Source organism: Neolamprologus multifasciatus, chromosome 7 (genome assembly GCF_963576455.1).
Source record: "Neolamprologus multifasciatus chromosome 7, fNeoMul1.2, whole genome shotgun sequence".
NCBI classification, from domain to species: domain Eukaryota; kingdom Metazoa; phylum Chordata; class Actinopteri; order Cichliformes; family Cichlidae; genus Neolamprologus; species Neolamprologus multifasciatus.
Genome location: NC_140445.1, coordinates 41,897,428 through 41,914,871, shown reverse-complemented (window position 1 = coordinate 41,914,871; position 17,444 = coordinate 41,897,428). Strand labels below are relative to the sequence as shown.

The 17,444-nt window shown below is 40.2% G+C and overlaps 1 protein-coding gene across 1 annotated transcript; it reads right to left on the bottom strand.

Moving 5' to 3' along the window:
- Positions 1 to 2,910: 2,910 nt before the first annotated feature.
- Positions 2,911 to 17,432, bottom strand: LOC146514959 (sodium- and chloride-dependent GABA transporter 2-like). Its single transcript, XM_085164730.1, has 10 exons — positions 17,359 to 17,432; positions 14,475 to 14,609; positions 14,184 to 14,287; positions 13,294 to 13,418; positions 13,056 to 13,168; positions 11,031 to 11,168; positions 10,829 to 10,931; positions 8,349 to 8,449; positions 5,965 to 6,135; positions 2,911 to 3,626 (listed from the first exon to the last, which is right to left on the bottom strand). Exons 2-10 carry the CDS (start codon positions 14,574 to 14,576, stop codon positions 3,525 to 3,527), a joined length of 1,059 nt encoding a protein of 352 aa, XP_085020856.1. The 5' UTR covers positions 14,577 to 14,609; positions 17,359 to 17,432; the 3' UTR covers positions 2,911 to 3,524.
- Between the last annotated feature and the right edge of the window lie 12 nt (positions 17,433 to 17,444).

Below are 17,444 nucleotides of genomic sequence, written 5' to 3'. Positions count from 1 at the left end.
AACAAAAAAATGACATTGATTTTGTTGCGGGTCATTTTGACCCGTACTGTGTAAATCCACTCAGGATTGTCAAGAAACTGCACTGAAACAATAGCAACTTTATTTCCCATGAGATAAACATGTAGAACACAGACATACAACAGTTTGACTTTCCATAACTATTGTAGGAACAATTTGGTTTTTCGTTCTTACAAACACATTTCTTTTGAACCTGCCCAACGTTCTCAGTTTTTCAATGTTCAACATTTTCAATTTTGTCCACATGATGGACAGAATGTAACTGTGTGCTTTCTGCAGATGTACTTCTTTCTCACAAAAAGTGCTTGTTTTAAAACAGGAATCTTCCTAACTTAGATTTAAAACAAAAGATTTCTACGTCTCCTCCAGTCTGACAAACAGATGACAAACCAATCGACACACTGTCACTGACTTTCTTAAATCCACTCACTCTCACTGGCTCTGTTTATTACTAATCACTGTGTAACTGCTGTGAATTCACAGTAACTGCCATCTCCTTACAAGTGTTCATTAGATTAACCACACTTATACAGACTGTATATAACTACCAACTCTCCAGCCATGTTGATGAATTGCCTATATTGGCTGGAAATATTCATTTCCAGAGAAAAGACACAGGCAGACTCTGCTTACAGGATGTGATGTGACAACACTAATGAAATATTGATGTGTCATATTTGTCCGAGGCGTATTTCATTGTTATGGAAAAAGAGAATATTAAAATCATGATGAACAGGGGTGGTGATTTCTATGACTTTGTGTATATAATTTGGAATTTTGTACAAATGTAGGCCAATAAGGAATATATGATATCATTTCATTCTTGTCAAAGGTTTATTTGCATGACGCACAAACAGAGACAATTGAAAGGTACAAATGTGTTGTGCATGAAACGAATTCAAACGTGCTGCAGATGTGTGTCACAAGTTGATCTGGCTGTAGGCTGTGGCACTTGGCCAGAGGTGGCGCTGGTTGATTCGAGTCCATGTTAGTGCACAAAGTAAACTGCTTGCTTTAGTTGTGAAGCAAAACCGCTGAAACCGGAGAAATAAAACGTGCGAGGGGAACGATAACGACGACAAGAGTCTCCAGATCGTTTACTCTTGCTGTCCTGTGAACAACATCGGCGTGGTGTTAATTGTTTGCTGTTTTCGCAATCGCGTCGCGCATGAGGATATCACCAGGTAAACTCGCGACATTTTTAAACATTGTGTTGTTCAACAGCATCAAGACTGACGGAGTGTGTTTGAGATAACCTCACAAGTGTCACAGATGACACATTTGGCGTGTTTTTGCTGATTTGTCGGTAGCAGCTCCTGAAACGCAAGACTGCCACACATCTGTTCGACCAACGGCAGTTGATCTAAACGCCAGTAGATCTGGAACACCGGTTGCAGCAGATGGCCGCCCCTCCCTGAGCCTGGTTCAGCCTGAGGTTTCTTCCTGTTAAAAGGGAGTTTTTCCTTCCCACTGTCGCCAAAGTGCTTGCTCATAGGGGGTCATATGATTGTTGGGTTTTTCTCTGTATCTATGAAGCGCCTTGAGGCAATGTTTGTTGTGATTTGGTGCTATATAAATAAAATTGAATTGAATTGAATTGAATTAAAAAGGAGTTTTTCCTAGTGGTGCCGGTTTAGCTCAGTGGGTGAGCAGGTGACCATATGCTGCATGGAGCTTTTCCTTCCTGCTGTTGCCAAGTGCTTGCTCATAAGGGGCCATTTGATTTTTGGTGTATTTTTCTCCGTGTTATTAAAGGCTCTGTAACTTACAATATAAAGACCATTGAGGCAAATGTTGGCACAATATAAATAAAATTGAACTGAATAGAATTAAATTCAACTGTTACTTTTGTCATGTCTTCTGAACTAAATGTTGAACTCTCATTGTTGTGAGGAAGTGCAACTTAAGACCAGTGAACATGAAGACTGGGAGAGCGGTTTATCTGATGAGATTGGAGCCACCTAGGTATGCCTATAATCTTTTGCATGCATGTACACGTCTCTGCACATGGTATGTGCAGCACCACATTCTGCTGGCCCCTAGGTTGAGGTCAGAGCAGTTCAGTGACATAAGAAGAGGCAGCAGTAGCTGAGACACCTCAAGAGAATTTGCTGCAGAAACTATTTTTCACTAAAAAAAAAAAAAACATGCCAATTAAATATTTACTGGGCTGGTATTTCTCATCTCTGTGAACTAGACAAAGATTGAGGAATGTAAATTAATTGATGTTAAGGTAAATCCACTTCCAGTGTTCTAATGTGTAATAAGTAGGGATGGGTACCGGTATCCGGTGCCATGATGGCACCGGTTCTGACATAAACGGTAGTAACCAGACTGAAAAGCAGCACACATTTCGGTGCTTTTTTTTCCTGAACTGTGATACACTTTAGATTCTAGCCAATCATTTTACGTTTCCGAGGATAGTAGGCGGGTCCAGGTACTTACGTTCTTTTAGAGCAGAGCTACAGATTAAAAATGCCCACGGCGAAGCGGTCAAAAGTCTGGCTGTACTTCACAGCAAAAGATGCAAACTCAGCAGCCTGCAACAAGTGCTTTAAGCTGATACTGTGATACTGTGCAAAGGAGGTAACACCTCAAATCCGATGAAACACCTGGCGACGTATAGCATTTTGTTAAAAGCCGAGAAATGCGCCGTATTTGATAGCTTGCTGCGAGACCTCACACCGTGCACATCTACTGCGGGTTGGTTGCCTGTTATCGGAGCCGGAGTTAGCAACATCCCCCCAAAACCCGAAGAGGAGAGTCCTGGCCCCTAGCCCTGCCAGTGTAGCAGAAATGATGACGGATGATGATGGCAGCAGCAGCCGTTCTTCTCTGCGTGAGTAGCTTAATGTTATTCGTGTGTAATTTACCTTGAGTAGGCTAACCACGTTATTACATTAATGCATGTAAGGTGAACTAGCAAACACCGTCGTAGTTACATGCGGCTGTCTTCTTGTTTGATGGCAGATACTCCCTTCACCCTGGCCAAAAAGGCTAAAATGACCAAAGAAAAAGTGGAAAACAGCTAAACATGAGAGGTTTTTGGACAAAGTTTGTGTTTGTTCCATTGTTTAAGCACTGCTTCCAGCCAAGAGTGATACCATATATGCCCTATAGCTGCAGAAAAGGCTAACATTGTTATATTTTTACAAAAAAACCAGCTAAACCTGAGAGGTTTTTGGACAAATTTTGTGTTCTCCACTCTTTAAGCACCGGTTTGAGCACCATTTAAGCACCGGCACCGTTTCAAAAGTACCGGTTTGGTACTGGTATCGGATAAAACCTAAACGATACCCATCCCTAGTAATAAGTGCCAAAAGGACAGTCATCAGACTTTCCCCTCATTATTAAAGAAGGTGCTGCAAGTGCTATTATAAGGGTAAATGACCAAGACGCAGATTTATCTGAGCACTCAAATGTCAAAGCTTTATTTTCTAGTAATATTTATTAAGTAAAGAATATGAATACATAGATTAATATGTTGTCCATCAGAAATACTCTCTCTACTCAGAACTCAGTGACACTGCTTTAATCTCTAATTCATTTTGGATATCTTCTGGTCTCACCGTGGGGGCATCAACAGGGCTCCAGATATCGATCACACGCTGTTGTAAAAATAAAAATGACAAACAGACAAAGAGAAAGATGGTCAAAGAGATGTAAAATATAGAAAACGATGTTGATTTCTGGCAGGACAAGCATGAAAACAATGAAGCAGGTGAAGCTCACTGATGAAAACAGTCAGTGATGGCATGAACATGGAAGCAGACTGTGACCCTGGAGGGGAGGGAGATACAGAAATGGGAACCGTATTGCCATCCATTATTAACTGGATGCAATTATGGAAATGGTAAATGGCCTGTATTTGTATAGCGCTTTACTAGTCCCTAAGGACCCCAAAGCACTTTACACAACCAGTCATCCACCCATTCACACACACATTCACACACTGGTGATGGCAAGCTACATTGTAGCCACAGCCACCCTGGGGCGCACTGACAGAGGCGAGGCTGCCGGACGCCGGGCCCTCTGACCACTGACCTCTGAAGTGTCTTGCCCAAGGACACAACGACGACAAGGTGAACTCCCAACTCTTGAGCCACAATCGCTCAAGAGTTGGGAAAGCATTTATGAAAGCAAATGCTTTCATACTCCTGAAAGAGTATACTTACTGGGGACTCAAGCCAATCTTTAGATTTTAAGTCACACTGTCTTATTGACGAGGACTGAAGCACTGATCTTTCAACTCAATTTTTCAATTCAATGTTATTTATATGCACAACATCAACAGTTGCCTGAACAACACGTTCTCACGCCTAGGGAGTGAGAACGGTCTGGCCTGAAACAACATGCTCTATCTTCTGAGTCAAAGCCACCTGAGAAGGCACTGCTCAGTGAAAGTGTCCAAAATGGCTACAGCATGAAAGCCCAGGCAGTATTTGTCTCAAGCTGGTGCTTTGCTGTGCACAAATCCTGTGTTAGATGTCAGATTTTGCATCCAGTTTTGTATTTGTAAAGTTCCATTAATAAGACAAGGGTAGTTTTAAGAGGTAAACCAAAAGTTACACAAAGACATTTCCAAATAAGCCTTCCACATTGTCTGAATGATGCTCTAATTATACTCTTTCAAAAAGCAGCTAAACGTTTTGACAATATGATGTCAAAAAGAGTTGCTAATATTTAATCCTAAAATATCATATGTAAAATTTTAAAAAATGGCAGTTTGATAAAAGAAGTTGATGATAAAGACTTGAGCAGATTTCCAACTGGAAGGCAGGGTTTTCGTAATGTGCCATATATTACACAGAATAATCAGCTATAGCTACACCATTTAGACAGGCCCTGTTGTGCTGTAACTGGCAAAGGAATTGGTTCTTAAACTTTTCTACTCTACCTGAGCACAACAGGGCCAACAAGCACTTGTCTCATTCACCAATTCACACAAACACTTTTTTCTATGCTTTTTCTACACATGTGCTTTCTATCTAACATTCACACTCTAAGGGATGCATTGGGGAGCAACTTGGACTTAGTATCTTGCCCAAGAATATTTAGCATGCAGACCAGAGGAGCCAGGGATTGAACCAGCAACCTTACATGTAGCAGATGATCTACAACCCGAGCCTAACCCCAGCTATAAGCTTTAAATTAGCAGTTTGCATCACAGGGGCTGTGATGGACAGGTTCAGTTTTCAGTGTTAAACTGAGGCACACCATGGCGGCAATAAGTATTGTTTTAAAGCATATTTGTTAATAATTTCTGTCTCTCTTCCACAGCATGTCTTTATCCTGTTTTCCTTCTCTCTCCCCAACCGGTCGCAGCACATGGCCGCCCCTCCCTGAGCCTGGTTCTGCCGGAGGTTTCTTCATGTTAAAAGGGAGTTTTTCCTTCCCACTGTCGCCAAAGTGAATGCTCATTGGGGCTCGCATGATTGTTGGGTTTTTCTCTGTATGTGTTACTGTTGGATCTACCTTACAATATAAAGCGCCTTGAGGCGACTGTTGTTGTGGTTTGGCGCTATATAAATAAAATTTAATTCAATTGTTTATTTTTTAATCATAAAACGTATTTGACATTATACAACAGATTAATGAGTACAGAGGGATCAGAACCAGAACTTGCTTTAGAAGACACCAATTTTTATGACTTCTTGAACATTAAAGTAATCCACTGTCAGTTGTTAATTGTCGTAGGCTGTGGCATCACTGCTTTCAAAGTGATCAATCACACTGGGCCCCTTCTTCTTTTGGGCAAGTCACAATGAATACCTGCTCCCATGAAATGAAATGATTTGCTTGTGATTATGCCTTTTTCCTCAAATGTCACTTTGGACAGAGATGTTATCAGAAGGGTTTTTTTTCTTTATTAGTGTCTAGTTTATGTTGAAAGTTTCAGAAATATATCGCTGGAAAGAAAAGTCAGAATTGTATCAGTGCTGTTACCTTTCTGAGGGGGCCCTTGCTGAGGCAGATCTTGCTAACAGCCCAGATGGGTGCTACAACCACAGAGGAGAGGGCCATGACCCAGCCCAGATGGTAGGCCCAGTTTGGGTACATGTAGCCTTCGTTGTATGTCAGGGGCTGGTAGTCCAGAAAGAAGCCGACGAAGCAAACCTTTAAGGAAGTAACACAAGAATAAACAGGCAGCACTAATATCATCAAGCATATGAACAGATAGTATAGAAGAATTGTTTCCTTAGCAACCAACATGTGCAACTTTTCATTCAGAAATTACACTGTTTTTAATCATGATTTTTCCTTTACTTCTTTTTCTTTTAATTAAATTTTCTTTCGTTTTTAACATGCTACTATACTAGTTGTATGCATGCAGTCACATGGTTCTCCATCTTAAATGTTAAGCCTGAGGACAAGATGACTTTGGGCCACTGAGCAACAGTCAGTCACCATCTTCTGACATCATCTCTGCCTCACGAGTAGCTTGATATTAAGAATGTGACAATTGTAGTTCCTCTCCTGAAAATCTCTGTGTGGTGGCTCTTGATGCTCTGTCACCAGCCCTCTTGGCTGCAATCCTTCCTGCGTTTTGTACACCTTTTCCTAATATACTTTCCCTTTCCAGTCAAATTTCCACGAATACAGCAAACTGTGAACAGCCACAATTTTTAGCACTGGTCTTCTGGGGTTTACCCTGCTCCGTGTGCTGGACAGAGAGAAACATGCTATACATGCTGTTTGAACACCAATTTACTCAAAGTCAAAATGTAATGTTCTAATATAATGAAATAGTGAGTTCCTGATTTTTATTAGCTATGAGCCCAAATCATCAAAATGAAGCATTCAAGACACAAATGGTCCTTTTTTTGAATGTTACAAGCTGGCTTATCAGTTCCATCATTCTTTGTCTTATCTCCAGGTTTACAGCTGCTGGTGAACAGCAGCTCTTGTGTTGCTCGTGCAGCAAATCCACAAAAAGTCTCACGTGTTCTTTATACAAATTCTACTTAAATTACAAATATAATATTATATTTTGTCTATTACCCTGCAATGTGTTATACACTGAACTGATCTGAAGGCAATCTGTTAGGATGCCTGGGTCGTTGACCCAGGGTTTTGAGTTTATTATATTATTTATCATTTCTAGTCTTTGGTTTCTTTGTTAGAGTTCTTTCTTATGGTTTATGTCTCGGTGTAATCCTCAGTTGCTATATCCCCGTGTCCAGTCAGTCAGACACAGACGTCTGCCCTGGTCCCACGTCTCTGTTCCCTCTGTTGTAGTGCCTGCCTGTGAGTCTGTGTCTGTAAGCTCAGTTTGTGTTATGTTTCCTGTTTTACTTTGAAAGTCTGTGTCTTATGTAAATGTGTCTGGTTTTGCTTCCTTTGTCTCGTTAGGCCTGATTTGCCCCAGCTGTGTTTCCATCCTGTTACCTATTCCCTGATTGCTCCCTCTGTGTATTTAAGCCCTGTGTTTCTCTGTGTCCGTGTTGCGATCTACCCTTATCTAGCTGTGTGTGTTCTGTCTGCGTAAGTGTATTTTGTATTCCTAGTTTTGTTGCCCCTGTGAGTTCAGCATTAAAGCTGTTTTGAGTTCACGTTCCACCTCTGAGTGTCTACACATTGGGTCCTCCTACTACCACTCCTGCCTGCACACAGCCTACATTTAACACAATCTATGTTACCGGGATTAAAATTTTCACAATCTAGGTTCCAGCACTAAAAGAAAATCACTACTGGATAATATGTGCCAGTTAGAAACACCACATTTGGACAAACCTCAGACATGATTGTTTTTGATAACAATAAAATCTGTAGAAACACCAACCAAACCAAAATTATTTGATTTGCTTTACTCATTTTCACATCACATGCCGACACTTATTGCATAAAACTGCACAGCTGAGGTCCACTGTGGGAGTGCAAATTTTGGCTTCCAGCTATTTATAGCATTGTTGAGACAACAGAGGGTAGTGCATGAGATTTGTAATCAGTCCCAACTTCTCTGACACACAAACTAGACTTGTTTCCTAAGTTCACCAATGGCACAAAATCAAATTCTTCCTGACTGGCAGTGTTGGGGCCATCTTCATCTTCACAGCTGTTGCCACTAAAACCTTTAAATGAACAACAACTCAAAGCAGCTGAATCTCTGTCTAATGATGTAGCACTGCTCAGTGAACAATGCAAACAGACATACTCCTGGATCATGTTGTCTAGTATACAGGCACTGTGCAATAAACCATGGCTAGATCACCCTTAAAACGACAGGCTTTGCCTTCTGTAACATTTATCCTGAATCAGCTGCAAATAAATGTTTTAATAAGTAGCTTAAAAAATGTCACTCCTGCAGATCTTAACAATGTGTAACTCACCACAGAGATCAGGGGGGTGAAGTAACGCCAGCACAGCTTGAAGAATACCGATGGCCTGTGTCCTGTCATATCTTCAACTACATCGCACATCCGTTCAGCCCCTGAATGACGTACAAAACAATTCTTAAACTAAACTTTAATTCTTTAAAACTTTTACAAGTAAGAGCATGTATTGGAATTATGACAGTGAAACTAAAAGTAAATTTATCAAAAAGGATCCCTTTTGCAGTTTTGCTGTATGTTAAAGCAATTGTAGAGTATACATATTACATTATATTTTATACATTATATTATATACATCATATTATATTACCTACCAAAGGACTTTATGTACAGTTAGGTCCAAAGGTTTTGGACAGTAACACATTTTTTTATTTTGTGTTTTCCTCTGTAAGTCAAACAAGATGTGATTGAAGAAGTGCAAACTTAATTTAACTAATTTGAATTGACTCTTTGGGATTTGCTGCCATTTGTATACAAAGTCCAGTTACGTTCAAAGGTTCCAAAATACAACCCCCAAGTCCAACAAAGTAGCATAATTCCTAACTCTCCCAAAACTGCCCACTGCACTAGAAACAGCCGAGCTACTCATTCAGCATGTTTTCCATTTAGATAGTATCGCACTATGTAAAGTTTCTGAGAGAAGAAAATTCATTTCGTAGCTTTGGAAATCATCCTGTGATGCTTTCCATTTTGCACTGTGCAGCTTCTTTACATCCATCTGCCTGGCACTCCTGGATAGAACGCACGCACACGCCATATTTGAAGGCTGGAGGTTGCAACAATTCTCCAAAAAATCATTGTTTTCATTATGTTGAACACTAGACTCTTCTCATTCCTTGAGATTTTTACATGTGTTGAGGAAGTAACCTTGACTTTTCTCGTTTCCTTCAGTTCCTTGTCAACTTCTCACCTGGTTTTATTATAACCCTGGAAGATTATATGTTTGCACAGCTCCCTTAAATAAGGCAGTCACTATTAAACCTATTTCATTCTGCCCTGCTAACATTGTGTGTCTTCTCTGACTCCCTGAGTGTAAATCTGTGGAGCTGAGGATCTCCTCCTGTGCCCTTTCATTAACTCCCATTATTTACTGTTTAACCAATAGACCTTTAAAAACTGTCTGCTGCTCTTTACTTCTGCTCACTGGGAATGTTATTTGTCTCATTATCACAAGTACAATAGTAAAGGCTTGATAGCATAAGAGTCTGGGTGCTGAATTGGCCTGCATGCAGTTCAGACCTCTGACTTAATAAAAACATTTGGAGCATCATGAAATGAAAACTAACAAAGAAGGGCCACGACTGTAGAGACGCTACAATCCTCTATCAGCAACATTCCTCTAATAAAAGTGCAGCAGCTGCTCTCCTCAGCTTTATGTTGCTGCTATCAAATTCAAGAAGATTATTTTTCTTAATTTATATTCCTCAGTTTAAACATGTTTTCAGTATTCTGTTGTGAGTTAAATGTGGGCTTATGAGATTTTTAGGTGCAAACTTTCTGGAACACTGTAAATAGAAAGAAACCAAATTCTGTTTCCTCACTTGAAATACTCCATTAGGTCTTTATTGCGAACAACATCAGTTGCTGTTTTGGGTTTAGATGAAGTGACTAAACCGGCCATTGAGGAATATCCCATTTATTTACCTTGAGAAACTTTTGGGTTGCTCTCTTCGCTCAGTGTTGCAGCATTAGTCTAAATGTGAGCAGAGTACAGCCCTGCAACAGTTCATCCTGCTGCTTCTATCAGGAGTCACATCACCAACAAACACCAGTGACCCACTTCCACTGGCAGCCATACACCTCCTTCCATAACAATGCCTCATGAGTGTTGTTGCCTTGGTTAAATGCTGTGAAAACATTTTTCTTAAAAAAGTTAATACTTCAGGAAACTGTCTGTCAGTTACGCACGTTCTTTTGATCCAGTGAAAAAGGAAGACTGTTTATAATACTGGCTATACTTCTTAAACAGTTAATACAGTGCTTTTGTTAACCCCCTTGAGTTAATGATGAAAATCTGCACTTCAATCACATCTTGATTGCTTGATTTAAGATCCACTACAGTGGAGTACAAAGATGCAATATCACAAAAACTGCATCACTGTTCAAAAATATGTGGTCTTGACTATAACAGGCTCCTTGATGCAGTTCATGAGCCTTTAAAGGTTTGAAATAAGAATTATAAATAAACGTTTTCAGTACCAAAGCCTTCTTTAGGTTCTGTAAACTAACTGCAGACTATAGCTTTACATTGACCACACTGACATGACAGTGGTATTTAATTTTTACTCACTCTCAAAATCAGAATATGTTTGTCCCCAAAAGAAAGATTCTCCTAAACTATAGTTTAAAGCCAAAAACCTCAGTGAAGACTGAGGTGTTTAATAACTCTGGTTACCTATTTACAATTTAAATCCAGCCCTTTGTGTATTTTCTGCCTCCTGATAACGAAGGCTAATAGCGAGGAATTCAGTACTTACCGAAGCCCCAGCCAACAGCCCCACATTGGAGCAGACCCACGAATAATATACATGCTCCATTAGCAGCATAGTGGTCAGTTAGCTGGAACAGATAGACTCCTCCCTGGACAACAGACCACAGTGACATCGTGTACATATACACTGAAAGGTGTATTTCGACTCCTATGTAAATCTGTTGCGTGTTAGCTGTCCTGTGCTGTACCTGAGTGGTGAGGGAGATCTGTATGATGAAGCAGACTAAGCAGAAGACTATGAGGAAGACTTCTCTGCGCCAAGGTCTGCGCATCTGTCCTGGGAACATGTCAATCACTGATGATGTTATAGTCTCCAAGCCTGTAAACTAGCACACGCACACAGGGTTGAAAAAAATAATAAATGACAGTGAAGGAGAATAAAGTCAAGGATGGTTTTTCTTCTTTATGGGTCAAGACAACAATGAAAGAGAATACAGTTTAGATCCACGGGCATGAGAGCCATGGTAATTTGGGGCTTTTAATCATTTCTTGAGCTTTTGTTTTTCCAGGATCGAATGATTGTACAGCATACATCTTTAATGACTTTAAAGATTCATTTTGGATTTTCTTTATTGCACACCGAGTCAAAAGTATACATATACATACATCCCTACTAATATTTAGTGAAATGTCCCTTAGCATGTGGCACCATGTTCAGGTCCTTTTGCTCACCATCAACAAGCTTCTGTCATAATGCTGGGTGGATATTCAATCACTCTTCTTTTCTTCACACTTGTAAACACGAGGGCTTACTTTAGTAGTGGAAGAGAAATGACGAATGATACCAGAAGGTTTCAGGTGAAGGAGCCCTTAAAAATGTCCACAAAAACTATGGTGTTTAACAAACACTCAGCTACTTACAGCACTGGGAAGCTGCTGAGCTCAGATGCATGGTAACAACATCTCAACAGAACACTACTGGTGTCTGAACTACAGGAGTCATATTGTGTCTGTATGGCACCTCCTAAACTCAGCTGTCATTCCTCTCAACCCTGTTACTACAGAAGGATTTCGGATTTGTATGGATACTATCTGAACTGCATTGGAACAAGAAAAATTAACTACATGTGCATCCACTGTCACAAGCTCTGACAGTAAACCACAGTTCAGTTTGTATATTGTTGCATTATCAGTTCTGGACAAAATAATAAGAGAGAGACCAAAGAGTTTCATTTCTAAGGTTTTAGGTATCAGAACATAGGAAAAGTTATCCGGTGCTTGATGGGAATCAAAATAACATAAATACAACCTCAGATGAACGACACTACATGAAACACAGTGTAATTATTTATTTAACAAAAAACTAAGTGGACCCCATAACAAGTTAGCTTTTGGAACATCTTTGGCAATTTTTTATTTTTTTTTTTAATGTATGACTTTATTAGTCTCAGATCGTTGTGGACGAATTCTGGCCCAGTCTTTTTACAGCAGTGAGGTCAGCTCATTGAGGTTTACATTCATTTATGCAAAAGTGTCTTAAAGTCCAACCACTGGTTAGGGGCAAGTTGCTCCGTTTTGTTTTTGTTGAACTGATAATTACATGGTATAAACTCTAAAAATCTTGCTTATGATAATTTTAGATCCTGGTAAGGACCAGATAATATTGCCTGGTTCTGCCGGAAGTTTCATCCTGTTAAAAGGGAGTTTTTCCTTCCCACTGTCGCCAAAGTGCTTGCTCATAGGGGATCATTCGATTGTTGGGTTTTTCTCTGTATGTATTACTGTAGGGTCTACCTTACAATATAAAGCGCCTTGAGGCGACTGTTGTTGTGATTTGGCGCTTTATAAATAAAATTAAATTGAATTGACTTGAACAATTTTTTTTGTGTCCTGATACATAAAACCTTTTTTAGACCCTTTGCCACATGTCTTCCTCTCTCTGCCTCCACTTTCCTGTCAAGTCTTCACTGTACTTATCTAATAAAGCCAGAAAAAGGGCCCTTTTTAAAGTATCCATTTAGTTTACTATGACAACTAAATATGTAGGTAGAATAGGAGGGTGAGAAAAAAATCAAACAGGATTTTTAACAGGATTTTTAGGAGTTTCATAAGTCAGTGTGATGTTATGAAGTGCTCTTTAAGTGGTGTCATTATTCAAACAAAGTATTTTTGATTCATGTGTTTGCAGTGAAGCAGCCTGAGTGGCCGCGACAAGTCTTAGTAAGTTAAACGAAAAGATTTTGGGGGAATAGCATATGAGAGTTTTACCTTACCACTGTATCAATCCCCAACAAAATGAGCATTAAGAAGAAGCATGCTGCCCACAGCTGAGGAACTGGCATCATGGCTGCAGCCTGAGGAAATGCAATGAATGCCAGCCCAGGGCCTGGGAGGACATGAGAGTCTTTCACATATCTGTCGCCTCTGTTTGACTTGTATCATATCGTTTGCAACAAATTTGTGACAGTTAAGATAAGATACAAAATTTCTAAATACAAAAGCTTCTCCTACCTGATTCCACCACCATGTTAATAGGAATTCCCTGTTTATAGGCCATGAAGCCCAGAGCTGAGAAAACCGTGAACCCGGCAACAAAGCTGGTGGTACTATTCAGCGCACACAACCACAGACTGTCCCTGAGCACGCACACACACACACACGCACACACACAGTGCAGGTTTGAGTAAGAGTATTTGATGACAGTGGTCACTTCACTGTCCCTCAAAAAAAGGGACAGGGTGACGCTTCCTACTGTGTAGCAATCCATAAGCGTCTGTGAGCTGAGAAGCAGCTGCTGGAGAGGAATGTTGTCCCATTCTTGTCTGATACAGCATCCTTGCTGTTCAGCAATCCTGGCTCTGCTTTGTCCTGTTTTTATTTGGAGATGCTCTAAATGTTTTCAGCTGGTCAAAAGTGTGGACTGCAGGCAGGCCAGTTCTACTATCAAGCCATTGTGTTGGAATAGCAGCATTATGCAGTTTATTATTGCATTGTTGAAATATGCACAGTCTTCTCTGAAGAAGACTTGACCTGGACAGTAGCATGAGATGATATGTTGCTCTAAAACCTGTATATACACCTACATCTCATTTGTCTTTCTATGTACAACATGAACTGTATTGAAACCCAGATTCTGTGCAGCAAAGCATTTGCTGAAGGTAACATTAAGTGCGGTGCTCAGGTAGTGAACCACTGGCTCCGTTTATGGTCACTGGACTCTGGAGCAGTGCTACCATGTTCCAACAAATATCACTGCTGAGCTCATCTTCTCTTCTTTCCAAAACCATTTGAATTTTGTCTCTAGCTTAAACATTAACTGAGTTACAGTCATTTGAAGAACGCTTGTGAAATGTGCCCGTCGGCAGGCTTGTGGTACAAGAGTTAATGATCACATTAATTACTTGTAACAGTTGTTGTGTTTTCTGTTGTAGCTGCCCAGTGTGATCAAGCTCCCTGATGAAACACCATACGAGAAGAGGACCTGAGCACAAGCATCCATCCAGACCTGATCAAAGATTAGAAAACACGTAAAGTCATCAGTATATCATGCAGTCACAGAGATGTTGTTACTTTGCAGCACAACCGATCGCAAGTAAAAGGTTTAACTTTCCAGGATTAAAGCATTATACAATAAAACAATAAAAGTCCTTTCACGAATGCCGTATCTCGAACAAGTTCAAAGGTTTCTCCACCTGAAGCTCTGCCAGACGAGAAGGATCTGGATACAGGTAGTAGACCACGCCCTCCCAGGCACCTGGCAGTGTCAATCCCCTGACCAGCAGGATGGCCAACATCACATAAGGGAAAACAGCTGTGAAATACACCACCTGAAAGCAGACAGAAATCATTTTGTTTGGCAGAATGAGGAAATATTCTGTAGTATTTTGTCTTTTTTGCTTTCATTTTCCCGCTTGTATCAACATCATTTTTATTCATTTGTTGAGTCATTTGTTTTTTGTTTTTTCTGTTTCCATATATTAACTGTAGAGACCTGGAGTCTGCACACAGTTTCCAGTCTCCTAACTCCCTCTTTGTTTCCTTTTTTTGTATGATACTCTCAACAATAGCAATACACTATCTCAGTCTCCCAATATGTATAAACAGGAGCAAAGGGTGTGAATGTCAGACAGAAAGCACTTAGGATGTTTATCGATTACAGCAAGTCATCCAGGTCCTGAAGCAGCAAGCAGCCCCAGACCATCACACTACCACCGCCATGTTTAACTGTTGGTACGATGTTCTTTTAATGAAATGCTGTGTTAGTTTTATGTCACATGTAACGGAGTCAAACCTTTCAAAAAGTTCAGTTTTTGTCTCATGAGTCCACAGAATATTTTCCCAAAAGTCAATCATCAAGTTATTTTTTGGCAAATGAGCAAACGAGCCTTTGTGTTCTTTTTGGTCAGCAGTGGTTTCTCCTTGGATTTCTCCCATGGATCCATTTCCCCCAGTCTCTTTCTTACTGTTGAATCATGAACTCTGACCTTAACTGAGACAAGTGAAGCCTGCAGTTTTTCAGATGTTTTTGTGGGTTCTTTTTTGACCTCCCAAATGAGCCTTCATTGTGCTCTTGAGGTAATTTTGGATGGAAGGCAGCTCCTGGGAAGGGTCACCACTGTTCCAAGTTTTCTCAGGATTCGGTTAATTGGTTTCACCATGGTAACTAAGGCCTTAGCAATGGCTTTGTAAACCTTTTCCAGACTTATAGATGTCAGTGTCTGTGACCTCAGGTGTTTCTTAGATTGTGGCATGATGTGTTGGTTTTGGAGATTTTTTATAGTCTGTCAGTTTATCAAACAGGTGATTCATCAGGCGTGGGAATAATCAGAACGAGCGGGGCACAATAACTTTTCCACACAGGGCCAGGTAGGTTTGAGAGCTTTTTTCCCTTTAATAAATGAAATAATCATTTATACACTGCATTTTCTATTTACTCTGGTTATCTTTGTCTAATAATAAGACTTGTTTGATGATCTGAAAGATTTATTTATTTATTGTTACATCCATAGTCATGTCAATAATACCACCATTGACAAGAATACAGATGAACAAAAAGATGAAGCACCTGCTGAAAGCACATGACCAAGCATCTAAATTTAGGGTCACAAAACAGCCCACAGTAAAACTTCTAAAAGACATCTACGGGAAATGTGCGGACAATTTTGCATTTACCAGGGACATTTAGGAAAGCATTAGAGCTATTACTGACCCAAAAGGCAGATCTGTCTCTCCCCATAATGATGTCACACTGGCTGGTAAAATGAAAACAGTTGGTTTCCAGAGCTAATAGATCTACAAAGGATGCTTTATCTTTAGTTCTCCACATAGCCCTGACCCATCTGGAAGGACAGGGCTCAAATAGGGGTGTTATTTCTTGACTAAGCTCTGATTTCAGCGCTGTTGTCTCAGCTCATTTACAAACTACACCAGCTGGGTCTCAATTTACCACTATGTATAGCTCAAATTTCACAATTTTGTGATGCTGTGCAAAATCTAAAAACAGAATGTAATTATCTGCAAATCTGAATTTGACATCAGAAACACATCTCAATAAGGTGCATACCACTGTGTAGCATCCCTTCTTCTTTTAACAGCCTGTAAACACAAACCTAACCTTAACCCTAACCTTGGGAACTGAGGAGACCGGATTCTGGATTTTTGGGAGAGGAAGGTTGTCCCATTCTTGTCTTATACAGGAGTCTAGCTGCTCAACATTCTTGAGTCCACTTTGTAATGTTTGATTTTCTTTTGTGAGGAAATGTTTTTAGTTGGTGAAAGGTCTGAACTGCCGGCAGGTGAGTTCAACACCCAGGCTCTTCTGCTACAAAGTCATGCTGGTGTAGTAGATGCCACACACAGTTTAGTATTGTCTTGCTGCTCAGAACAATGCAGCGTCCATGTTTTCCAAAAAGAATTTCCAGTTAGAATTCGTCTGACCACAGAACAGTTTTCCACTTCTCTTCAGTCCATTTTAAATCAACTTTAACACAGAGAAGATAGCAGGGTGTCTGGATCATGTTCACAGTGCATTGTTTGACACGAAACACAACTGGCATGTCAGGATGTGGAGCAGGTCATCTACTAATTGGAAAATTGATGGTCTGATTCCCAGGTACTCTGGTCTATATACAAGTATCCTTGCTACAGATATACCAATATCCTAGATACTGAACCCCAAGTTGCTCTCCGATAAGTTTATCAGTGTGAATATTAAATAGAAAGCACTTCTTTAAAAATGCTTGTATGTGAAAGAGGGGTGTTGTATAAAGCACTCTGAGTGCTCAAATAGAGTAGAAAAACGCTATATAGAAAACATTTACCACAATCCTAGAGAGTGAGAGGCCATGGAAGTGAAAATCTTCCACTCCTTGGGAGCGGAGGAGTACCAATGGCCAATATATAAGAACAAGATGGTTTGAAACCTGTTACGATGTTGGTTTGGATAAGTGGCATTGACAAAAAGACAGGAGGACATCTGGACAACTCCCAATGAAAATCTTGTGTATGTATCTCAAATGGCTCTTCTCTGTTTTCTTCAGAAAATTTTCATAGAATAGGTTTTTCATCTTTACAGACCTTTCCTGCTGAGCGGACGCCTTTCCAGATGCAGAAATAGCAGGCCACCCAGCAGACCAGGAGGCAAAGCAGCACCTCCCATTTTA

Coding starts and splice junctions, on each gene's coding strand:
- LOC146514959 (XM_085164730.1), bottom strand. CDS start 14,576: ATGTTGGCCATCCTGCTGGTCAGGGGATTGACACTGCCAGGTGCCTGG. Junction 13,169..13,293: donor TAACATGGTGGTGGAATCAG/GTAGGAGAAGCT, acceptor ATGTCCTCCCAG/GCCCTGGGCTGGCATTCATT. Junction 8,450..10,828: donor GGCTGTTGGCTGGGGCTTCG/GTAAGTACTGAA, acceptor TACGTCATTCAG/GGGCTGAACGGATGTGCGAT.